The sequence below is a fragment of the Osmerus eperlanus genome, chromosome 12 (assembly GCF_963692335.1).
Source record: "Osmerus eperlanus chromosome 12, fOsmEpe2.1, whole genome shotgun sequence".
NCBI classification, from domain to species: Eukaryota; Metazoa; Chordata; class Actinopteri; order Osmeriformes; family Osmeridae; genus Osmerus; species Osmerus eperlanus.
In genome coordinates this window covers 12,264,431-12,289,483 of record NC_085029.1, presented here as the reverse complement: position 1 = coordinate 12,289,483, position 25,053 = coordinate 12,264,431, and the positions used below count along the sequence as shown (strand labels likewise).

At 46.5% G+C, this 25,053-nt stretch overlaps 1 protein-coding gene across 1 annotated transcript in view; it reads left to right on the top strand.

Moving 5' to 3' along the window:
• The window catches only part of ank3b (ankyrin 3b), a 64,103-nt gene that overhangs the window by 23,588 nt on the left and 15,462 nt on the right, over positions 1 to 25,053 (top strand). The window contains 29 exon segments of the mRNA XM_062474449.1: positions 22 to 120; positions 432 to 629; positions 1,496 to 1,594; positions 2,053 to 2,151; positions 3,208 to 3,306; positions 3,702 to 3,899; positions 5,527 to 5,560; positions 5,563 to 5,624; positions 6,662 to 6,760; positions 8,707 to 8,862; positions 8,864 to 8,905; positions 9,011 to 9,109; positions 9,197 to 9,295; positions 9,516 to 9,614; positions 9,790 to 9,885; positions 10,103 to 10,175; positions 10,324 to 10,383; positions 13,672 to 13,795; positions 16,482 to 16,584; positions 17,567 to 17,673; positions 19,030 to 19,254; positions 20,875 to 21,029; positions 21,198 to 21,409; positions 21,698 to 21,905; positions 22,026 to 22,122; positions 22,322 to 22,550; positions 22,777 to 22,902; positions 23,089 to 23,211; positions 24,310 to 24,391. Coding sequence (XP_062330433.1) covers positions 22 to 120; positions 432 to 629; positions 1,496 to 1,594; positions 2,053 to 2,151; positions 3,208 to 3,306; positions 3,702 to 3,899; positions 5,527 to 5,560; positions 5,563 to 5,624; positions 6,662 to 6,760; positions 8,707 to 8,862; positions 8,864 to 8,905; positions 9,011 to 9,109; positions 9,197 to 9,295; positions 9,516 to 9,614; positions 9,790 to 9,885; positions 10,103 to 10,175; positions 10,324 to 10,383; positions 13,672 to 13,795; positions 16,482 to 16,584; positions 17,567 to 17,673; positions 19,030 to 19,254; positions 20,875 to 21,029; positions 21,198 to 21,409; positions 21,698 to 21,905; positions 22,026 to 22,122; positions 22,322 to 22,550; positions 22,777 to 22,902; positions 23,089 to 23,211; positions 24,310 to 24,391 — 3,502 coding nt within the window.

The following is a 25,053-nucleotide window of genomic DNA, read 5'->3' as shown; positions in this document are numbered from 1 at the left end:
TGCTGTGTTTGGACCCCCCAGGATGGTCTGACCCCCCTCCATTGCGGGGCCAGGAGTGGACATGAGCAGGTGGTGGAGATGCTGCTGGACAGAGGAGCTCCCATCCTCTCCAAGACCAAGGTAGAGACAGCCGCTTCTGCTGCATCAGACAGCCTGGCTCAGAGTGCTGGGCATCTGGTTCCTCTGTCGCTCTCCCACCCTAACTCCCTCTCTCTCTCCCCCCCTCCCTCTCTCTCTCTCCCACCCTAACTCCCTCTCTCTCTCTCCCCCCCTCCCTCTCTCTCTCCCCCCTCCCTCTCTCTCTCTCCCACCCTAACTCCCTCTCTCTCTCTCTCCCTCCCTCTCTCTCTCTCCCTCCCCCTCCCTCTCTCTCTCCCTCCCCCTCCCTCTCTCTCTCCCTCCCCCCCCCTCCCTCTCTCTCTCCCCTGTAGAACGGGCTGTCCCCTCTGCACATGGCCACTCAGGGTGACCACCTCAACTGCGTCCAGCTTCTCCTCCATCACGACGTGCCCGTCGATGATGTCACCAACGACTACCTGACCGCCCTGCACGTCGCCGCCCACTGCGGACACTACAAGGTCGCCAAGGTCATCGTGGACAAGAAGGCCAACCCCAACGCCAAAGCACTGGTGAGTGTAGCAGAGGTGGTTTAGTGTGTCATCGTAGAGGTCCGCTGATGAGACATCTCATGACCCTGAGAACCTGCTAGCTGTCGAAGCTAACGCCTCGGCTTCAGCTCAGTGAGTTAACTCAGTGAGCATGAGAAGGACTGCATGAAGCCGAGGGCTTCATGTGTGGATGTTTTCTTTTTCCTCCTCTGACGAGAACTGGTGTTTCTGATGTCTAAAAGGAAATTGAATGCTTCAGCCACATTTAGTTCAAGGTTGTGCTGAGGGACAAGTTAAACTGTTGCATCTTTGTCTTATGTATGGCGCTCTCCCCCTCCCCCCCCCCCCTCTCCTCTTCTTACTCCTCCTACTCCTAGCCCTCTACTTTCCCCATCTTTTAAACTTCCAACTTCTGCAGCTTATGCTGCTATTCCTCCTCCTCCTCTTCCCGCTCCTCCTCCATAGACCCTCCATAGGCTCAGTCTTGGCAGGAGACAGCCCTGTCATGGTCCACATGCAGTTGAACAGTAGAGGTGTGGCCTCTGAACTTTTATAGCAAAAAGAGGAGGAAGATGAAAAAGAGGAGACTGGAGGGTTTAGACAGACAGGAATCTCAAAGACCAGAGAGCGGAGGAGAGAAGAGGAGAGAAGAGGAGAGACATTGTATTCAGATAAACACAAGAGCTTTGTCAGTCACCCAACGGCACACATGTTTGCCTGGTTAGTAAAGAAAGGAAAAAAAAACGTCAAGGAGAACCCACAGGAAGATTTTCCGTCTAGAGAGAGTGTGTGTGTGTGTGCACGCGTGCATGTGTGTTTGTTTTGGCCTTATGTCAGTGTTTCCAGACAGTCTAAAGAGACAATCTTTTGGTGTGTTGTATTTTTAGAACGGTTTCACGCCGCTCCACATTGCCTGTAAGAAGAACAGGATCAAAGTGATGGAACTGCTTCTCAAGCATGGAGCCTCCATACAGGCTGTGACTGAGGTAGGAATCTCTCTCTTTTTATATAAATATAAACATATTTCTCCCTATCATGTTATTTTTATCAGTAATATTTTTACCCACTAGAATGTATGCATCTCTTCTTTCTCTTTCTCTCTCTCTCTTACTTTTTCATGTCTTGTAGAATCTGAAGTTTTGACTCAGTTTTCCCTCTTTATTTGTATCTTGCTCTTTGGCTCTTTCATTGTGTGGTTGTGGGGGGGGTCTGCTTTTCGAAGGGGCTCATGTTTGAGGATGATGACTAGTGTTGACAGGGACTGTAAAGGGGGGGGGGGGGGGGTGGCAGAGAGGCAGTATCAGTTTTTACAAGCGGAAAGCCAGAGGAGAAATGTTCCTTCTCTTTCCCCTAGAGTTGTGGTGTACTTGGTAAACTTCCCAGAACTTCAAGGAGGTGAATACAGTATCTCAATCTATGTTTGTGTGTGTGTGTGTGTTTTCAGTCGGGACTCACTCCCATTCATGTGGCCGCGTTTATGGGACACGAAAACATTGTGACTCAGTTGACGAATCACGGAGCTTCGCCAAACACAACCAATGTGGTGAGTACAGCCTCTGCTGTCTGTCTCTTCCTGCCACCTCGGTGTCTCCTGGATCTGTTTCTGGTTGTCCCCAGGTTGAACAGTCTGATAATCACTGTCAGAGCGAGAGAGAGAGAGAGAGAGAGAGAGAGAGAGAGAGAGAGAGAGAGAGAGAGAGAGAGAGAGAGAGAGAGAGAGAGAGAGAGGAGAGAGAGAGAGAGAGAGAGAGAGAGAGAGAGAGAGGAGAGAGAGAGAGAGAGGAGAGAGAGAGAGAGAGAGAGAGACAGCAGAGAAAAGATCCTAGCTCTGTTCTGTCAGTTCATATCCAACATTTCTGCTTTCATAATCTCCTTAGGGCCCTCCATGACATGCATGGTTTTATAATAGTTTATCATCAGTAGGAAAAAGGTGAAATTCCGACCTACTATTAAGTAAGACCAATGTGTTCGTACAATACCCAAACTATTCATAGCAGACTATGAGTGTGGTGTGTGTGAGAGTGTGTGAGTGTGGTGTGTGTGTGAGAGTGTGTGTGTGAGAGTGTGTGTGTGAGAGTGTGTGTGTGAGAGTGTGTGTATACCCTGCATAGGCGCCTCAGTTTCCTCCTCCTCAAGGCTACAGTGGAGTACAGTAGAGTGAGGAGAATGGGTAATAACACTATACATTACATTACACTCCCCCCCGGAACAGGTCACCATTTAGACACCCACACACACCCTGTCTGTGGCGGGGTTACCACGGTAACGGGACAGTGAGGGGCTTACTTATGGGGTGTAAGGGGAGAGGGAGGGAGGGAGGGGGTAGAGACTGTCTGGCTGACCCAGTAGTCATGACAAAGAGCAACAGTAGAAGTTGGACAGACACAGTGGCCGGTGCTGAGACAGGACTGTTTGTACTACTTTGTATGTGTGTTCTAGAAAAAGATATGCAGGGAGAAGCCATTATAACTTAAGTATTTGTTTGTGTGTGTATGTGTGTGTGTTTGTGTGAGTGTGTCTGTGTGTGGGTGTATGTGTGTGTCTGCGTGTGTGTGTGTGTGTGTGTGTGTGTGTTTGTGTGTGTGTGTGTGTTTTCCAGAGGGGAGAGACGGCACTCCACATGGCAGCCAGAGCAGGCCAGTCAGAAGTGGTGAGGTACCTGGTCCAGAGTGGAGCCACAGTGGAAGCTAAGGCCAAGGTAACACACGCACACACACACACACACACACACACACACACACACACACACACATCCACACACACACACACACACACACACACACACACACACACACACACACACACACACACACACACACACTACAAGAGACTGCCAAGTTTAGGCTACTTCACTTAATATACTGAAGCTGAGATCAATAAATTATTGGATTTACAGTGCTGTATCTCATTGGTAAAGTGTTTCAAAGCTAGTACTTTTGGAGGTGAGGTTTTTTGTTGTTGTTGCAATTATGAAATTGATAGTTTATTTATTTCCTCATTTATTTATTAACGTTTTTAAGAAATACAGACTAAAGAAATACTCCTGTGGCAAATCCCTTCTGTGTGTGTGTGGGTGTGTGTGTGTGTGTCCAGGACAACCAGACGCCCCTGCATATCTCCAGCCGTCTGGGTAAACCAGACATTGTGCTGCAGCTGCTGCAGAATGGAGCATGCCCAGACTCCACCACCTCCTCCGGCTACACGCCCCTCCACCTGGCTGCCCGCGAGGGCCACAAGGACGTGGCCGCAGCCCTGCTGGACCAGGGGGCAGCGCTGGACATCACCACCAAGGTCACTACAGAACATCCCTACCCGTGGTCATCTCAACCTTTAGACCTAATGCTGCACTGGAGTGGTGGTAACCAGAGAGGAAGAATGCACGTATCCCGTTCTGGCATGTTCCAGAAAGTTCCTTTGCCACAAAGGGACAGTTGAATATAGTAACACAGTGTCTGTGGTCCAATAAGCATTTGGGGAGAGAGGTGCTTGGAACCTGAGCTCTATGTGATGTGGATGGACTGTGCTGACGTCAGTGGTGCAGAGGGGATGCAGCTCTCTGGGTGCCCCAGGGTCGTTAGATGATTCCAGATCAGGCGATCCATCTGTTCTGTGGTGACTCACCCCCTCCTCAACTGCTTACCAGGGGGGAGGACCAATGGTAGAGCGGATGAAGGTTTTCTGTCAGAGGTCACAGAGACATCTGAGCATTCACAGAAGAAGAGATGAGTGTGTGTGCATAGTGTGAGTGTGTAGTGTGTAGGAGGATGTTGACAATTTCAATACTATAAGTATGTAAATGACAGGTTAAAATGAAGGACTAATGACCACACAAGCACACCCACACTCATACTAAGGAACACACATTGGATTAATACTGAAATCTTGTAAACTGTGGCACCCTGGGAGTGTGCAGGAGAAAAAGTCTGATTGGTTTGAAATAGTTTCCGCGGTGAGCATGATGTCATGCACCACATACTGTTCCCATGACAACCCAGCTGCTTTCAGTGAGAGGTCACCACTGCAGGATTGGGTTCACCATAAAATAACTGTTGGATTTGCTGTAGCATGTCTGTTGCAACAGCAGGCTTGCTTGTTCAAATCCCACAAAGTCTAGGTGTCATTTATTGATGGCAAAACCTATTAGCTCGATGACCATGTGGTTTACAGGATTTCATCGAGACCTCACCAGTTAGCTGCATGCTGTAGAGAGACCTGATCTAGCAAGGCTGTGTAAACCAAAGGACTCACTCACCTATGAGAGCAGTTGACCTCCAGTCCTGTCTCCCATCCACTTCTCATTATCGAGCATAAACATTGTTTAATAACAGGCTGATGTTTTCATAAGGTCTGAGTCACAGTCTTCCTGGCTCTCTGTGGTCAGCGAGAAAGAGAGAGGAGAGAAGAGGGAGAGTAGGGAGAGAGAGGGACCGAGAGTTCAACCACCATTGCTTCATAATGACAGTGTTCTGTATGGTGTAATAGTCTCTGCTGGTTCTCATCAGTCAGTGCTGTTAAGGAATGGTTGCCCTGGGATGCTGTGAGTGAACCCCTCCAGCGAAATCCTTGCGTATCCAAAGGAGTTTAGGGAGGATTTAGGGAATCTTCCATATAGAAAACAGGGTTTAGCGGCTCTGTGGAATATGTTGATAGAAATACCAAAATAGACAAATCTATATATCAGAGGATTCTAACTTGGTGTTACCCCACAGCAGTACCCCTGTTGAGTTGACGGCCCTCTCTCTATCCATATAATACATTATGTCGTCAGCGATGCTTTGCATTTCACAAGTTAATGAACAATACATTCAAGACTTGTTGATAGAACATGAAACTGTGTGGTATATGAGCAGTGAGGTGTCCATGCTATCTTTCCTGGTGGGAGCCTTCTCATGGAGCTGTTGCTGTCTGTCTGTTGCAGAAGGGCTTCACCCCCCTCCATGTGGCAGCTAAATACGAAAGATTGAAGTGGCCAACCTGCTCCTGCAGAAGAACGCTCCTGCTGACGCAGCAGGCAAGGTACGCTGTTGTGTGTGTGTATGAGAGAGAGACAGAGAGAGAGAGAGAGAGAGAGAGAGAGAGAGAGAGAGAGAGAGAGAGAGAGATGAGAGAGAGAGAGGAGAGAGAGAGAGAGAGAGAGAGAGAGAACGTCAGAGAGAGAAGGGAGAGAGACACACAGAGAGAGAGAGATAGAGAGAGAGAGAGAGAGAGAGAGAGAGAGAGAGAGAGAGAGAGAGAGAGAGAGAGAGAGAGAGAGAGAGAGAGAGAGGATGGGTCATTCTCAAAGAAAGCTTTCAACATCTTTATCATCCCATCGTTCTCATCTTACTTGAGTCACGTCAGTCTCGGAGGCTCCAAACTTTTGCTTGTTCCTGGAAGCAGAATATCAGATGGTCTGATCCCACACGCACACTCTGACTAGCTTTTAATGTAGACGTTTGGCCAGAGTCAATCTGTCCCCGTCTGCAGTATGTTGTCGGTTGGCAGAGTACAGTGTGCCTGTGTGTTTGTGCAAAGAGAGCGGTGGACACAGTAATCCATTCTCTTAACAGGACTATTGTTCAGCAGATTTGTGGGTGGCACAGTCTCTGGCTTATTGTACACTCTGTCTATTGTGTGTTTGGCTGACACAGCTTCAAAGCCTAGCATCTCTCACCCCACCGCCATCAACCTCCCTCATTCCTCATTCCTCCACCCATCAGTCCCTCATCCCTGCACCCCTCATCCTTCTACCCCTCATCTCTCCACCCCTCTCCCATCCATCCATTCATCCATGCACTGTAGCTTGCTCCTAGACCTGTTTGTGCTGTAGTTCCATCTCCTGAGAATTATCAGGCTAAAGCACACAGATCCAGTAGCCGCCAGTGTGTGTGTGTGTGTGTGTGTGTGTGTGTGTGTGTGTGTGTGTGTGTGTGTGTGTGTGTGTGTGTGTGTGTGTGTGTGTGTGTGTGTGTGTATGTGTGTGTGTGTGAGAGATAGAGGGGTACCCCAGCCGCTGCCTAACCTGACCCTGCTTGTGTGTTGGTCTGTGTGTTTGTATGCCTGTGTGTCTGCAGAGCGGTCTAACTCCACTGCATGTGGCAGCGCACTACGATAACCAGAAGGTGGCGCTGCTCCTGCTGAACCAGGGAGCATCTCCCCACGCTGCTGCCAAGGTAAAGCTCCCTCCACAGTCCCCGTCCCGCACACTGGAACTAAACACAAAAACTGCACTGGGATTTATGTAAAGAGTGCAGTGTTGAAACTGTTCCAATCACTCTTATAGGGTTATTTAAAAAGTGCACCTCAAGTGTTAACAAACTGACTCAAGTCTGCTGTCCATATATCAGGTCTTCCAGTAAATGGTATCTTCCGTAAATCAATGGCAAACTTCCTAAAAGTTCATATCCTGCCCTGGTCTATGAGCCTATCAGTACAGATCAAGTTCACCTGAAACACAAACCCTGTTTACCCTCTTGCCAACACCATGTGTTCTGTCACACACCTGGTAAGTCTGTGGTCACTACACCTGAAAAGGATGGTCAAATATTTAGAACAGGAGAAGTACGTTTGATTTCTGTTGCTGGTCAACATAGCAATGCCATTACTGCAAACAGCATCAAAACAGCCCCCTCTGCATCGGACTAGTGCTGAAATGTTACGACTATGCTTGTCCCTTTAATATACATCTCCTAATCTTTCTATGAGCATGAGGCCCATGTGGGATGAATCAGTCATAGGTGTGTGTGTGGCATGTGAGAGAGAGAGAGAGAGAGAGAGAGAGAGAGAGAGAGAGAGAGAGAGAGAGAGAGAGAGAGAGAGAGAGAGAGAGAGGAGAAGAGCAAAACTAATGACCTCACATTGTCCCGTCTCCACCTGGCTCTGTTCTGAAGGCCAGACGTGCTGGTGAGAGTCCATGGGGATCTCTGCTCTGCACTTAGCACTGAGACAATAGCTCTCTAATGGGGTAATTATTATGTTGTCATGGAAAAGCGGCGGGAGGACTACGGATGAGAATTTGGAACAAACAGACAATGTGAAAGGTTGGATTATGGGGGATGCATGCTTTCTGGTTATAATCCAGATGCAGTAACCCCCCCCCCCCTCCTCAGGGCGTGCTGGATTCCCCGTAGTACATTTAGTCATTTAGTCATTTATCAGACGCTCTTATCCAGAGCGACTTACAGTAAGTACAGGGACATTCCGTAGTAGTAGTAGACCCTCACCAGGACAAAGGCCCTTGAGCCGAATGTCTGGGGAGAGGAAAAAGATGACGTAAGACTCAGTTGTGGTCGAGCTTTTTTTTCAAGAGAGTGAGAGGAGTGGAGGAGAGAGGAGCAGGGGGAAAGAGTGATGGAGGAGGGAGGACAGGGAGAGTAGGAGGGTAGCAGGCAAGGAAGATGAAGAGAGATGAGGAGAGCAAATAGAGGAGGATGTGTGCATGTGTTGTGCGGAGGGAGGCACCAGGGAAGACCGAGAGGGAGAGAAAGGGGAGAGGAGTTGAGAGTTCTCTCTGTGCTCTGTTCTGTACAGGGGGAGTGCACAGGGATCTCTGCAAATATGCTGACCTAGTTACAGCCTTTGTTCCACATGACAACCAATTACTGGTCTCTGATTTGGTCAGCTCTGTGACGTGAGATTGGCTGCTGAAGTTCTCCACGCTGATATCATCGCTGGCAGCATCGATGCACTGTGAGCTCAGTGGCATTTAGGAAAACAACTGGCCCTTTTTTGTCACGTCTTCCCAAAACCTTCCATGGCCCCATTCTCTCCCTCTCTCTCTCTCTTTTTAAAGGGGTGCAGAGTTGGAACAGTGTTAGAACAGAGATGGATGGCTGTGGGGTAGCGTTAACAGGGCCAGGCTGGGACTCCTGTAGGGACTGGGTTAGCTGGATCAGGACAGAGGGGAAAAACCCTCAAGAGACATGACCCAAACCCAAAACCATAAACAGTATATTTGACTCACAGCTACATGCTCTGCTCACATGCCTTGGTCTCCCTGTGTTCTGATAGGACCCCAAGTCCAACTTTTAATCCACTTCTTGGATGCATTGATGCATGATCTAATCTGTCTCTCCCTCCTTCTCCTCCCCCATCTCGTCCTCTCCTTCTTCCCTCACAGAACGGTTACACGCCTCTCCACATCGCAGCCAAGAAGAACCAGATGGAGATCGCCACCACGCTGCTGGAGTACGGCGCGGCGACCAGCGCTGTGACCCGTCAGGGCATCACTCCGCTCCACCTGGCGTCCCAGGAGGGACACGTGGACATCGTCACCCCTGCTCCTGGCACGAGACGCCACCATCGACATGGGAAACAAGGTGGTGGAAGCGGAGTAGGGTTGGAGTTGTAGTCCTGCTTTTATTTGACGCTCCGTTTGACTGACACTGGGTTGTGCTCTCTTCCTCCCCCCCCCCCCCCTGCAGAGCGGTCTGACTCCGCTCCACCTGGCTGCCCAGGAGGATAAAGTTAATGTAGCCGAGGTCTTGGTCAACCAGGGAGCTACTGTTGACCCAGATACAAAGGTATGGTAACATGCACACGTGGTTTAAAAAGTCAAGACGTGAGATACATGAGAAAGTAGTTGTTGAATTCCCTCTTTGATTCATCAGTTGGGCTACACACCGCTGCATGTGGCCTGTCACTATGGAAACGTGAAGATGGTCAACTTCCTGCTGAAGAACCAGGCGAAGGTCAATGCCAAAACAAAGGTAACATAAGTGTTGGTAATGTGGCTGTATGACTCTTCAAAATGAATGTCAGGGTGCTCTTACATGCCACTGACTCCCCTCCTCTCTCTCTCTCTCTCTCTCTCTCTCTCTCTTCTCTCTCTCTCTCTCTCTCTCTCTCTCTCTCTCTCTCTCTATATATATATATATATATATATATATATATATATATCTCCCCCTTCTTCTTTCCCCCCCGTACCAGAACGGTTACACACCACTCCACCAGGCGGCCCAGCAAGGCCACACCCACATTATTAACCTGCTGCTGCAGTACGGGGCCTCACCCAATGAGCTGACAGTGGTGAGCCCATACACATACGTGCATAAACACACACGCACAGACACACACCTTCCAATTATCTTGATCTCATACATGACTGATTACTAATGGTAAAGTTTGCCTTCACAGTATTTCGTCCTTGCCTGGCAGTACTTTACATGTCAGTACTGAGTTTCTGTGTTGTCTTCCTCTCCAGAATGGTAACAGTGCTCTGTCCATCGCCAGACGTCTGGGCTACATCTCTGTGGTGGACACTCTGAAGGTGGTGACCGAGGAGACTTTGACCACTCTGGTGAGATGACCACACACTGAACAGCACCAGTGATCCTATGCTAAAGGCTATCTAATAATATATAAAAATAGATGAAAGAAGCAATTAAGTTAATCTTAGTCTTGCCACGCCCTTCTCACAAAACGATTTTGTCAAAAGGGTTAAATTTAGGTTAAATAATTAAATGTATATTGTTAGTTCCTAAGTTCTTTTGTGTGGCCTGTCTCTGAACCGTCAGACAGTGACAGAGAAGCACAAGATGAACGTTCCAGAGACCATGAACGAAGTCCTGGACATGTCTGATGATGAGGGTAAGATTTACCATCCGTGAATGGTTCCCTTTTTTCATCTCATTGATTGATTTATTTTGAAATTAATTTGATTAAAGCTTTGTGTTACTTTACCATCACCTTTATGTTTTTTTCCCATTTGTACACACTGTTTATTCAAATCAACCAGTCCGTAGGGCCAATGTACCTGAAATGCTCAGTGAAGACTATATGTCAGATGTTGATGAAGGTATTCTTTCTGTTATTTTTTTATTTCTTCTGTTTTAGCCTGTAGATGTGTATGCTTGCTCCTCTCTCTCTCTCTCTCTCTCTCTCTCTCTCTCTCTCTCTCTCTCTCTCTCTCTCTCTCTCTCTCTCTCTCTCTCTCTCTCTCTCTCTCTCTCTCTCTCTCACTGTCTCTCTCTGGCTCTTCTCTGTCTCTCTTCCCACTCTCCTCTCAGACTAATTCAATCTCTTCTTCTACCGTCTCATTCCTCATGTCTTTGTGCTCATCGATATGGTGTGTATATTTCACGCCTCGCTATTCGTGGTGGAAAATGCCTTTATTGTAGTTTTTTATGCCTTGAACAGAGTGGGTCTAAGCTTAGAGAGGGCGAGCGTGAAACAGATCTCCCTTCACTCTGGAGAGTAGGCTACACGCATCTGATCCATTGTCTCGTTTCATAGGGAAGCCTGTTGCTGGGGTTATTGTAATTTCACACACGTAGACATGGTAAACACAGTGTCAGCTGCAGTGGGGCGGGAGGGGGGGGTGCGGGGGGGGGGGGTAGTGAAGCGTCCGCCAGTCTTTCTAAAGCACTGGTTGTTGACAAAGGTGTAGATGTCCTTTCATGCGGTCACCAGAGCTCTCCAAAGGCATTCAGTGGAGTTTGACCCAAACCAAACAGTCCGAAAAGGACAGAGGGTAGGGAGGGAGAGAGGGAGGGACTGTGGTGTAAGGGAGTGTGCTTGCAAGAGAAGCAGTTGGAGAGAGATTCACCCAACCAGTGACAAATCGTCCTAATGGATTATTTTGGTTCCACTTGTGTGGCTAATGTTTCCTAAATGATATGTTTTTTTGATAGCCCAGCAGACTGACATCCTGTTCTATTCCCTGGCACACATTATATTGAAACAATCCTCATTATGTCCAAACAGAAATGGAGTTCCCAAATATCCACATCAGCTACTGTAGTAAGTGGGGTTATTCTTATACATGTTTAACCCCAGTAACCTGTTTGCTGTAATACAGAAAATATCATAACAAACTAAATACTTGGAAACTAAATGGTGTGTGTATGTATGTGTGTGTGTGCGTGCTTGTGCTTCTTGTGTATATGCATATATACACAAGTATATATATGCATATATGTATGTGCATATATACTGCATACTATGTGTGCGTCCTCCCTTACTATCATAGCTCGTAGTCTGTAAAAGGCCTGTCCTATCCTTGGTTCTGTCATCTTTGAGCCCTGCTCAGCTCTGCTCAGCTCTGCTCAGCTCAGCTCTGCTCAGCTCTGCTCAGCTCTGCTCAGCTCTGCTCTAAAAGTTTCATCTCTGTAACTGTACAGAACGGTGTCCAGTTGCATTTCACGGTGCCTGGGTGAGACTGGGAGACTGCTGCTATCTGACCCTGGCCCCTGCTTCTCAATCTGCCCTGGCATGGCTGGGATACCAGCGTACTAACAGCACTGATTAGAGTACAGTCACACTCTAAACATAGGCTGTGCTGTTAGCTCGCGTTGATAGCAAGGGATCTTATGTTGCTGTTTGTGTCAGCTCACTTCTTCCAGCAGATGGGCAAGAATCAGGTCACCTGTTCATATTAATAGTGACCTTTTCTGTGCTCCAGCTTCTAGAATAGAAAGCTTATAATTGAATTAAAAGGAGGAAAATAGAATATTGATGCTCTCTTCTGGGCTGCACCGTTCTTTCCATTCTCTATGTTCCCTCCTCCCCCTCCTCTCATCCCTCTCGTACTCCTTCCTGCGCGTCTGTCATTCACTGTAGGGGAGCTTATCTCTCTTGTCTCTCACCTGTCTCTGGGTCAGTATAGCAAAGACCTGCTCCCACAGGCAGAAACAGAGCACACCTCAGCACCAGCTCTTTGTGTGGCTAGCTCTCTGTAATAGGTACTGTCACTGTGTGGGCCTGTCCTTGTCCTTGTCCCTGCCTTACTTCCAAGCCCAAGCCCCAGCTCACTGCACTTGGGTGAATTAACATGATCAATATTTCTTTGTCCCTGTCAATTGGATAACATGACCTAGAGGAGAGGAGATACTGGGCTTGAGGCTAGTGTGTGAAGCAACAGACATGGCGGTCAAGAGTTTCCCACAATGATAATATTCCTTTCCTAGAGCTGGACCTCCTGCTCAAGATTGGTGTCCTTCACTCCTGAAATGTGTGCGTGCGTGTGTGCGTGCATGTGCATGCCTGTGTGTGGGTGTTTGTGTGTGTGTATCAGGATAATCTTAGAGCAGAGCAGGGCTCGGCGGGAGAAAGCTGATCTGTTTGTGGGAGTTATTCTGCTCTGGGAGAGAGTAATGCAAGACACACACAGAGAGAGAGAGAGAGACAGAGAGACAGAGAGAGACAGAGACAGAGAGAGAAGAAAGTATAGATAGCAAAAGAGAAAGAAGTAGAGAGAAAGTAGAGATAGTGAAAGAGAGCGAGGAAGGGATAGGGTTAATTTGTCCCAAAAGGTTAGTAAAGTGCAGAGCAGAACTTGTGGCTGAGGAGCTGAATGAAGTGTTTTTGAACTGGCGGTTTTGTTACGTAGTAAGTCTTCTTCTTTTCTGGGGAGTAGGGGGTGGGGGTGAGGGGGTGAGAGTCTGAATGGAAATTCTTGGTTTGGAATGTGGCCAGATGAGGTCTGTAAAAGTTTTTTTTGTGTGTAAGCTGGCAGGCAGGGGTGGGGGGAGGGGTTGCCGTGGCGAGAAGCTACAGGGGGGACGGGGGGACCGGGGTGCAGCTGGGGCGAGGGGGGTGGTGCAAGGGGGCACTACAGAGTGGATTTTTGCTGCTGGAATGTTGCTCTCTCTCTCTCTCTCTTTTCTCCTCCCTCGCTTAGCCTGTATGCACTAATTTTCGCTCGTCTTTTTAACTCCTCCTCTCCCTCCGGTCAGATCTCCAGCCTGGAGCCAAACTGTAGGATCTCCCTCGGAGAACAACATGGACCCTATTCTCTACCATGTCTAGAACAGAACGTGTGTGTTTTTGTAACTTTGAACTACTCGCTGCCTTTCTGCTTGCTGTGGCTAAAGAAAAACTATCGCTGTGTGTGTGTGTATGTGTGTTGTGTCCATCGGATGTGTCAGGTTGAGTATGTGTCAGTCGGTAGTGTGCTGATTAGAAAAAGACCTCTGGGGCTGTAGCATTGATCCTGTCTAACAGCCCCAGTCTGACACTGGACACACACACACAACCATTTACGGAGGAACAGGGACAGACAGATGAACAGACAACCAGGGGCTGACAGAGAGAGGAAGACAGACAGTTAGACAGGCTGGTCACTGACCCTGTGCTGTGATGGCAGGTGAGGATGCGATGACGGGCGAAACGGACAAGTACCTGGGCCCCCAGGACCTGAGGGAGCTGGGGGACGACTCTCTCCCACAGGAGGGTTACATGGGTTTCAGCATCGGAGCGCGCTCACAGAGGTAAGGCCACGCTACGCCCATCACTAACATGACACAGCAAGCCACCAACGCTCACAGTGGGACATAGTTTTTTTTTAAGAAATATGATTATTCTTTATTGAGGTAAAGTTACTATCCTAGTTTCTTTGTTGTGGGATTAGCACGTGAAATTCTACACTTGAGCCTATAGACAACCTTTTTAAATACAGTGGTTTTACCTCAGTCTGTAATTTAATGTAATCTCATTGATGGCTGGTTACTTTTCAAAATATGTCTGTCTCTACTCCCACAGGTTTTTCAGACAGTATGCTATATGATTGAGGCAAGGGAATATTTGCCTTTGTGGGACTTTAAAGAGAATGTATTCTAAAGGACTGAGTTTGACAATAGGGGTCCCCTCATTGTAACTCAGTATGGACAGAGCCACAGCAGCCAGCTTTCCATCAGCCTCTGGTTCAATAGCAGTGAGCTGAAAGGCAAGGTAGCACACAAGCTAATGTTTAACCCTATGAAGGGCAGCCCTGGGGGATTTTCCCCTCAACATAAAGAACCCTCCGTACATATCCAATAATATCCAGACGAGGTTATATTGAACATTGACTCAATGACCACACATGTGTACCGGACAAGAGGAAATTAGAAGAGTGTTCAATGATTGTAGTGCCCCCTAGCATTGGGTTACTTACTTGTGTGTGTGTCTGTGTGTGTGTGTGTGTGTGTGTGTGCGTGTGTACATTATTGTGTGTTTGTCACAGCCTTGTTCAGAGGGACAGAATAACGAAACAAAAGAGCTGTATACAAAGTCCCCTTCAAACTGTCTGAATAACACCATTCAGTTACACCGTAGGTGAGCTACTTTAGAGCTACAGCCAGAGCGTCATTGGCGCTGTAGTGGACAACCAAAAAGGAATGACAATAGCCTACTGTATGTTCAGCCTGGTTTATTTAAATGACTATATAGTTCTGACTATGTCTCTACTGTATGTCTATTGTTCCTACTCAACCTCCCAAGTCCAGCAGGGAAATGTTGATTAAAGACGTTGACTACTTAAAGTAGACTAGGCTACATCAAGCTGGTCATGTATGCTGTCTTTCACAGCCAAGGCTGTGTTTACATGGAATACTCTCTGATGAAGGGCTTTGGCGGTTCATGCTACTGAAACTTACTTTCCCTTTTAAACTGATCCAGGATCAGTAGCAGGCTTTAAGACTGGAGTTGTTGTCCTCTGTCTAGGCCAATGGGAACTGACCCAGGATCAAGTGAACTTGGTCGTTCGACTGTAGAGTTCTACCTCAACTGAAATATGATGGGACCAGAGAGTACTGTCTCAGAGAGTATCCCAGCCATGTAAAGCCAGAGCCCCTGTTGCAGGATCATGACCCCACTGCATCACTGCTTGGCTCTACTCTTCTCAGATCAGCTGCTTCTCAATACCCTCTCTTCTTGTATCTCTCTGTCTCTCCCTCACCCCCCCCCCACCCCCCACCCTCTCTCTCTCACGTCCGCCTCTTACATAAGCCCTAAAGTCAGGTAAGAGGGCATGACGTGCTCCCTGCTGTAGATATCTATTTACCTACAGCACCCCCAACCCCCCTATCCCTGCCCCCCCTCCCTAAACATTACACCTCCACAGTCATTGTGATGATGTGATTCATTTTGGTTCATTTCAGCTCAATTTTTATTGGACGTATTGAGTCTGGTGTGTGCACCATTTGCAGTTTTTATAGTTTCAACTGTGGGTGTCCTTTTTGCATCTGTATTTAGAGTTAGTAGACATCTGTGTTGTGTGGAGAACGTGGCCTTGCTTGGTTTTTGTGTGAATACTGATACGATGCTTACGTTATATGTGAAGTGTTAAGCTTCCAGGGATCTCAAGATGAATTGTGTTTTCGACTGGACATACTACAGTACAGAAACTACACGTTTAAAACGCTCAACAATGCAATGTGACACTAGAGTGCTTATTGACTTTACCTCAACATCCTTTCAGACAAAAACAGAACAAAATGGGCCTCTGCAAATAGAGATCTAGTTGTGTCAGAAATACATTTACACTACTAGATTTACACTGAACAGCAACTACTGTAGTCAAATATATTCAGAGTGCTTTAACCTCCTGGATTGTGTCACATGAACATACCATGCATTGCTAGTTCCACTGGGAAAATTACTAAGATTTTTTCAATAGAATACTTAAAGTTGATATTTAAAGTTAACATTTAAAGTTAACATGTACAGGCTTGTGAGCAGCTTACTGTTGTGAACTGAAAATACCCTACATCTTTGTCGTTTTGGCCATTTAAACGGTCGCTGCAAAAGTAGCTCATACATCTTTCTGTGATTTAAATGTATTCTTAAGTTTGCTCCATATTTCATGTAGAATGCTGTCATCTTGCTTGTGCACAGTACACCCATACCATGGCCACACCACTATTCGGCTCACTGGCACTATTAAAGTGAACAATTCTCAGTGCTATGGTCCACTCCTGTCCTGGGTTTAGGCTGGGTTAGTTAGTTTCTGCTCTTGTGCTGATGCCCTAGCTCCCTGGAAGCTGCATGCAGTAATGATGTTTGTTTGTTTGTTTGTGTTTGTGTTTTCTGTTCACACCCCCTCCACCACCGCCACCCCTCCTCCCTCTGTCCTGTCTGCTGCCCCTGTGGTTGTGGTTCTGGTTCTGCTGTGGTGGTGTCATGTTCCAACCCCAGCCTGCGCTCCTTCAGTTCAGATAGGTCCCACACCCTCAACAGGAGTTCTTTCACCAGGGACAGCATGATGATCGAGGAGATCCTGGCGCCCAACAAGGACTCGGTATGGACATCTCTCTCTGTCCTGTCCTGTCTGTCTGTCTGTCTGTCTGTGTGTTTGTCTCTCTCTGTCCTGTCTGTCTGTCTGTCTGTCTGTGTGTTTGTCTCTCTCTCTCTCTCTCTCTCTCTCTCTCTCTCTCTCTCTCTCTCTCTCTCTCTCTCTCTCTGTACGTCACCATATGCAAAGCATTCAACAGTTGGCCTGCAAGGCTACACAAATGTTGGTGAGCAAGGGCCAGAGTCTGTGTTTGCTCAATTTACTATGTAAGGGAGTCAGCCAATCCGATGCCCTCTTACTCTCCCAGGGGATGAAATTAGCCAAGCTCATTGGCCTGAGTCCCTGACCGGGATCCCCACTGACAGTCCTCTGTTTTCTCCTCCAATGCTTCAGGGTCTCTGTAAAGACATATCCTTCATTGTTGATCCTCACAACAAGGTAGACCGTACAATTAGATGACCTTCTAATAAACCCTGCATGTGAATTGCAGGCAACCAAGCAGACCTGGGTTAAACCAGCTTTGGACCTCTGCTCGTCCATAAGTATTTGAAATCATTTCAAATGGTGTCAAGACCCAGGTCTGAAAGTGGTTGTTCTCTTGCGGCATTAGTTGTTTCAGTTCAGTAGTCCCTCCTCTCCACTCAGCTCTGCCTGAATCCTCGTCATCAGCACAGTCCTTGTAATTTTTCATTTAAATTGTATGAATTTATATTTTTTTGCCAACTGAGTTGCCTTTTATTCCACGTCAAGGTTTTCATATTCTCCAAACCCCCAAGTTCAGCATGTCAGTGTAACAGAGGGTGACTGCTAGTGACAGAATTCGATTGATATCATTCTTCTTTTTGTTGTCTGTTTTTCTGTTGTATTGCAATGCTTTATCTCTAGTAGTGATTAGGTACAGAGTGGTTGCACTGCAAATGACTATGTTGTTGTTTAGGGACACACACACACGCAGCAGTGTCTTGATAACCCTGTGTGTGGCTTACAGAACCTGGCGGTGGCGAGGGACATGGACTCTGACTCTCTGAGACGCTACAGCTGGGCAGCTGACACTCTGGACAACGTCAACCTGGTGTCCTCTCCCATACACTCTGGGTAAGACCCTGACCCCAGACCACCTATAAGAGGAGGGACTGACTGACCGACCAAACTGACTGGCTGACTCAACATAAGCAGTAAATAAATAAATAAATAAATAACCTCCCCAAGTTTTTTTTTTTTTTTTCCAAGACGTTCATAAGCTATGTCATTCCTTCAACAATTACCAGTGCTTTTCTTTATTCCCGTCAACCTTATATTCCCCTCTCTGTCTTACCTTATGTAAACATTGTACTTTTAGTATACGATTAGTCTCCTAATCCTCCGTCATCTTCCTTGAAATTTCTCCACTATGCAAAATCCTAATGACCATGATACAGTGGCTGTGATGGGTCATGATGAGTTTGTTGTTTGACATGTTCCTCCTGGGTTGCTCTGCAGCTTTTCCTCTCCACTCCCGCAGTATGACAGCAGGTGATGATTGGTTCCCCTTGTTTCCTGTTTCCTGTCCCCACATTCTCTTCTTCCTGTCTATGCTTGTGGCTTTTTTTCTGTGTTCTTTTACCTCACTGTTGGACTTAACACACCAAAGACCGGTACAGGGAATATACTGACCCTATTGAATACAAGTTAGGGTTCACTGTCACAAAAAGCCTTCTGTTTGTAATTCATGTTTGTGCATGTTTTTGTGAGTGATTCTTATTGATTGCATATTGACCACAGTGTCTAAAGGCTGAGCTGCCATGTGTACCCAAGGTCAGGCTAGATTCCTATTGATGAATAGCTCTTGTAATGTTGTGTTCAGGTGATGAATTAGGGATGCTTAATCAGTCACCCCTAGATACACACAGAGCTTCCCACAGCAGGCACCAAGAATTCCATCTGTTGAAACTCTAAACACACCTCGACATACACATGCATCTACGCTCTACAGTATGTATAAAAACACCAAGCTCAGAATGTCTCTCTGTGTGTGAGTGTGACCGAGCACGCTACAGTGTGCAAAACCTACATGGATGTCATTAACACACAGACGCCTTTTAATGGATCTGCTACCTTGGAGGGGTCTATGTTGGTAGTTGTCCTGTCTGTAGTAGAATGGACTAACGGATTGAATCTAATTTGTTTTGGTTTGATGAGCGGTGATTTAAAAAACGTACAAGATGTACCTTACTCTTGTTTCCAACTTGTCATTTTAGAGAATGGACAAATAACCATCATAGATAACTCCAAACTACATATTCTTTCTCACATTATTTCTCTCCCTCACCCTTTTCTGTGCATTGGTGAGTGTGAGTGTGTTCTGGTCACAGCATGGGAAGTGTTCTCACCTCCATTCTCTGAGGCGTAGCCTCTCTCCAAGCCCTTGCTAACTGGCCTGTGTCACCCCTCACCTCCCTCTACCTCCTTCAGCTTCCTGGTCAGCTTCATGGTGGACGCCAGGGGCGGCTCCATGAGAGGAAGTCGTCACAATGGGATGCGCATTATTATCCCCCCCAGGAAGTGCACTGCGCCCACACGAATCACCTGTCGATTGGTCAAGAGGCACAAATTGGCCACTCCACCCCCAATGGTGGAGGGGGAGGGGCTTGCCAGCCGATTGGTGGAGGTGGGACCGGCTGGAGCGCAGTTCTTGGGGTAAGTTTTGGATTTGACTTTTGACCTGTTGCTGGGTGACTGACGTGCCCCTGCTTCTCTCCTCATCTCCATGAAAACCATCTATTTGTAGCGTGTGTTGGTTGAGGTGTGTGGTAGTTAGTATTTTGTGTCTGGTGTATGATCGTACCCATGAAATGATATCTGACAGAAGCTTGTCGCTTACTACTCAATACCCCAACCACACACTTTCAGAGTTTGCTGCTGTAGCCTTGCTTGAGATGTGTAAATATATGTGCTTTAGCCATGTATAACGAGCTGGCATTTGTTAGACAGGTATATTGTTCACATGCTAGGTTGCAGTACAATAGTCATTCACTGAGAAAAAACTGAGCTAGCTAGAGACAACTGAACCAGACTTAAAGTCTGTTGTGTCTATCCTCTCCTCTGTCTTCTCTGGCTGCGTGGACCTTACTCCACCCTAGTAAACTCCACCTCCCCAAACGCCTCCCTTCTCTTAGCGAGAGTGAGAGCATGGTGAGCCGCGTGCTGCAGCTCGGCCCCAAAGGAACTAAATTCGCTGGGTAGGAGCGTCCTTCTAGAAGGAGACACGAGGCTGTCTGTCTGTCCGCCACGCTAGAAACAGTTATACTATCATTATAACTGCCACCTCCATCCGTTATGATTTGATTCCAATTTCTGGACATGTTCATTTAAGACTTTGTGTATTATTTCGACCCTGCAGCTTTCCCATTGATTTGGTTGGTCACTGGAAGGTGTCGATCATGTTGGCTGCTGTAACTGGACTGCGCTTCTGGTGGCATGAGTCCCTGGTCCTTAAGCATCCTGCTATCATGACTGATATACTTTGACTCATCTTTAGATAGATCGCATCAGCAAAATGAGAGGTTTTGGTCCCAAGTTTGGAGAAGGTATCTGCTGTTCCTTCTGCCTCGTCAGAGGGAGAGTAGCATAAAAAAAGTCTCACCGTCAGACATTTGGACATTTGTTTGGAAATGCCGAAGGAATAGACACCATTTGCTTTACATGTTCCCACAATTAAAAAATTGTTGAGATAAAAAGCGACATCTTCAAGAGTCTGTTTCCTGTAGATCAGTGAATCTGGATCCTCGGGTACCTTCTCTGAGTCAGTAGATCTTACTGTGAGTTAAGGATATCAAAGCTCCCCTTCATGAAAGGACAGTTTTTATTCCTGTCCTCTCTCCTGCTTCTCTCTGGACCTGCTGCTCTCTCCATGCATTTTGTAAGTCACATCACAATAAGCATCGGGAGAACTGTCTCCTTCGAATAGCACAACAAACATCCTGACATGGGACTTGTAGTCCATTTGGTTTGGCTATAGACTACTGTGTGCCTCTTACTGACTACAAAATGCCATATTACGGATGGGGTCAGGTCATCATTTGATCATCGTAAACTGAATGAGATACTTGAAATCATATATTGAAATTCCCTGAATTAAAGCAGAACTGACCCCAACCTTGTTCCATACAATTATTTAACAGTATAATGTTGTCATATTCACTCAGCATCCGCTAACACCATTTCCATGTCAGCTGCCTTGCAGTCAGCCATTTTGGATCTTTTTTAATTTTCTTGTGAATTCCTCTGAAAAGGCCCCTATGTACTGTCTCCCTCCAGGCCAGTCATCGTGGAGATCCCCCATTTTGGCTCATTGCGGGGCCAGGAGCGCGAGTTGATCATGCTGAGAAGTGAGAATGGAGAGACATGGAAGGAACACCAGTATGATTATAAGACTGAAGACCTCAACCAGCTCCTGAATGGCATGGATGAAGGTAGGCTGGGAATCATCAATATTAAAGTTTGCAGATGCAATAAAGACCATGAGAAATGCATGCATCAGCCATAGATGTAAAAAAACAACAGCATTCATTAGAACTATTTGATGTATTTATTGTGACTCTCTGATTAAAATAAATGTCTGTAACTTGAATCCCCTGTAGAGCTTGACAGTTCAACTGAGCTGGAGAAGAAGAGGATCTGCCGCATCATCACTAAGGATTTTCCACAGTACTTTGCCGTAGTGTCTCGGATAAAGCAGGAATCCAATCAGATGGGTCCAGAGGGAGGGACTCTGACCAGCAAGACCGTGTCATTGGTGCAGGCATCATTCCCAGAGGGGGCGCTTACCAAGAAAATACGTGTTGGACTGCAGGTGTGTGTGTCCAGCATTATGACATATTTTTCTCCATTTCAGTGTCGACATATCATATCCTCTCATATTCTCTCTCTCTCTCTCTCTCTCTCTCTCTCTCTCTCTCTCTCTCTCTCTCTCTCTCTCTCTCTCTCTCTCTCTCTCTCTCTCTCTCTCTCTCTCTCTCTCTCTCTCTCTCTCTCTCTCTCTCTCTCTCTCTCTCTCTCTCTCTGCCTTCTGTCAGCCCTGGAATCCTCTACCTCACTTTCATCATTCTGCACTAATATCCTCCTTCTCCTCTTTCTGCAGGCCCAGCCGGTTCCTGAAGATACAGTGAAAACTATCCTGGGGAACCGGGCCACCTTCAGCCCCATCGTCACTGTGGAACCACGCAGGAGGAAGTTCCACAAGCCTATCACCATGACGATCCCCGTCCCGCCACTCTCAGGGGAAGGCGTCAGCAATGGCTACAAGGGTGACTCCACCCCCTGCCTCCGCCTTCTCTGCAGCATCACAGGTACGCCATTTTCTGGTCCAGTCCAGCCAACCAAGCCTATCCTAAATGATCTGAGTGTGGAGTTTGTTCACATCGTCTTTTGATACTACAGCCACAACATGGTGTGTCTTCCCCCCATAGGAGGTACCTCTCCAGCCCAGTGGGAAGACATCACAGGCACTACCCCTCTTACTTTTGTCAACGACTGTGTCTCATTCACCACCAACGTGTCAGCCAGGTAAAATACAATCTGACCTCAAAAACTACACACTGTGTCATTTTATAGAACACATGCTTAATGCGCAAGGATGCTTGCTGTTTTTAATGCAAAACGGTTAAATATATTGTGTCCCAATGTGTGTGTTCATGTTCCCTCCCAGCATGGCTGTGTGTTTACATGATGTCTTTACCATTGCTGTGTGCTTTTACCTCACCAGGTTCTGGTTGGCAGACTGCCACCAGATCCCAGAGACGGTGGGCTTGGCCACCCAGCTGTACCGGGACCTGATCTGCGTTCCATACATGGCCAAGTTTGTGGTGTTTGCCAAAATGAACGACCCTGTTGAATCCCGGCTGCGCTGCTTCTGCATGACGGATGACAAGGTGGACAAGACTTTAGAGCAGCAGGAGAACTTTGAGGAGGTGGCCAGGAGCAAGGATATTGAGGTATGGCTCAACCTTCACAAAACCTATATGCTGCTTTTGTTACGCTTACTCTCTGCGCATGCTCCGATTATTGCAATGCATGATAAGGAAAAATAAGGGGTAACCTCTCCATGAAAACAAAAAAGTTTATTTTTTAGGCATTGGTGTCGTTGCATCACACTACATATGTGAGCTATAGAGGTAGGGTTTTGTGCCAGCTGGGTTCTGAATGTTGTGTGTTTGTCAGGTTCTGGAAGGCAGACCCATCTATGTGGATTGCTATGGTAACTTGGCCCCTCTGACCAAAGCTGGACAGCAGCTCATCCTGAACTTCTACGCATTCAAAGAGAACAGACTTCCCTTCTGTGTCAAGGTAATACAATAGTTACATATTATTAATTGCGTGTGCTTCCGAACAATTTGATGGGTGTTTTCTATGGCTTTGATCTTCCGAATAATAATTTGATGTGCCCAATTTCCTGGTTATTGCATCATATCAAAAGCCCCAACAGGATGTAGTTGTGTTATGAACATGAACAGTTGCATTGTCTATCAATAGGTCAGAGACAATAGTCAGGAGCCATGTGGACGTCTCAGTTTCCTGAAAGAGTGCAAGACTCCTAAGGGCTTTCCTCAGACAGCTGTGTGCAACCTCAACATCACTCTGCCGGCGCTGAAGAAGGTAAGACGTTGCCTCCACCTCCATCCCTGTGTCATCACCACGCCATACTCATGGTCAGGGGAGGTGTAGGGCAGTACTGTAAGATCTAAGGGGCTCAACCTGGCAGAGACTACTGCCAGAGTGTCTTTTATCTGTTTCAAAGCTTCCCTCTAGGTGTTGTTGTGGGCAGTTCTATCATCAAATCTGTCTTGATTTTGACCTGTTCATGCTTTGGCTGTAGGCTTTGCTGCACAAAGGTCCATGTGCTTTTTTTCCTCCAAATTGGCTTACTTGTGGTTTGCGTTTTCTTTCTGTGCTACTATTGCAGTACATGTTGGCTGTTGTGTCTGTGTGTTTCTGTGTGCTTTGGTTTTCTTTTTGCCGGCTGCTTTGCGGTGACTTCTCAGTCCTTGCTCTCAATCGCTTTTTTCACATCCTGATGTTTCTTTTCCCCGCTGTCCATTATGTTATTCCCCCGTTTCTGCAATGCATCTTGGGAACCAGGAAATGGAATCAGACCCAGAGGAAGAGGTAATTTGCCCCACCCATCACGGCTATGTGCTGCTGTAATGATCTGCTAGATGCTAGGCCAGCCCCACGTACCTGGGGCCGGCCCTTCATACTCCACTGCTGCTGTAGGGTCAAACTAGCTTGGCCCATTCTTCTCCTGCGCTGCTCCCTTTGAAACACTGAATGTAGAGATATGATTATACATTCAGTTGATTTTAAGATCTAACTCTTCTTTAGAGCCCAATGTAATGTGAATATTGATTGCTTGTTTTGTTAAGGATATTTTTGATTCAAAGATGAATGGTTAAGTGTTTTTTAATTCTGATTTAACTAGTAACTTAAAGGAGCATTGTCCATTGGTACTTAAGCTATAGTATTACTTTTAATGGAAGAAAGTATGAAAGATAAACTGTGTTAGAATGGGCCCCAAGTATAAACACAATTAAAGTTGGAAAAATAAAAAATACAATTTACTATACCCCTGGAACACTGCTGGCAGCAGCAAATTAATGCTTAATATCAAATTGATTGGGTTTAATGACATGGAAGGTCAATTCAGCCCCAGTTTCTGTCAGGGAATCATAGTTTGTGTTGTTGTTATTGTTGCAGACTGAAAAACCCGAGCGACGTCACACCTTTGCATCTCTAGCCTTGCGTAAGCGCTACAGCTATCTGGCCGAGCCTGCGATGAGTGAGTGGGAATTTTCACTAACAAAATGATGACAATAATAATATGCTTCTTTGAGGTGACTTTGAATTCTCGTGTAAAAAAATATGAGTGAACGATGTAGGAATAATATAAAGTACATATTTATGTGTGAAATATACATATTCTCACCCTACATAACCTGCACTTGTAAGTCCACATGCTTGTTCTTGACATGGTCCTATTTTGCATGGAATTGTTTTTGCATTTTATTGAGTCTTTTTAAGTTGCTCTGCTGTGCCTGCCCACATATTTTGCACCTGTATGGTTTCTCCCAAATTTATTTTGATTCCTCTACTAAATAGGATAGAATTTGCAACCTCCCAATTTTTCATTGACTGACTAATCTAATGCTCACATGCATTTGCACATGTAGTCAAGGTGAAACCTTGTTTCTTATTCAATTTGCACTCTTTTTGGCTTTATGATCATGCAGCATTTATTTTTGACCTAAATGCATGCCAAGTCACTATGTGACTTTGAGGTTCTGGAATTCACAATTGTACACTTTAGCTACTTGTCACAAGGGTACCCAATCTTGCATGACATGCATATTATGGACCTAAAACCCTAGTCCTGAACCTGTGTTTTGCCATAATAGAAATTGCAATAAAAGAAAACCGATGTTTCTGTATAGTCTAAAGTTA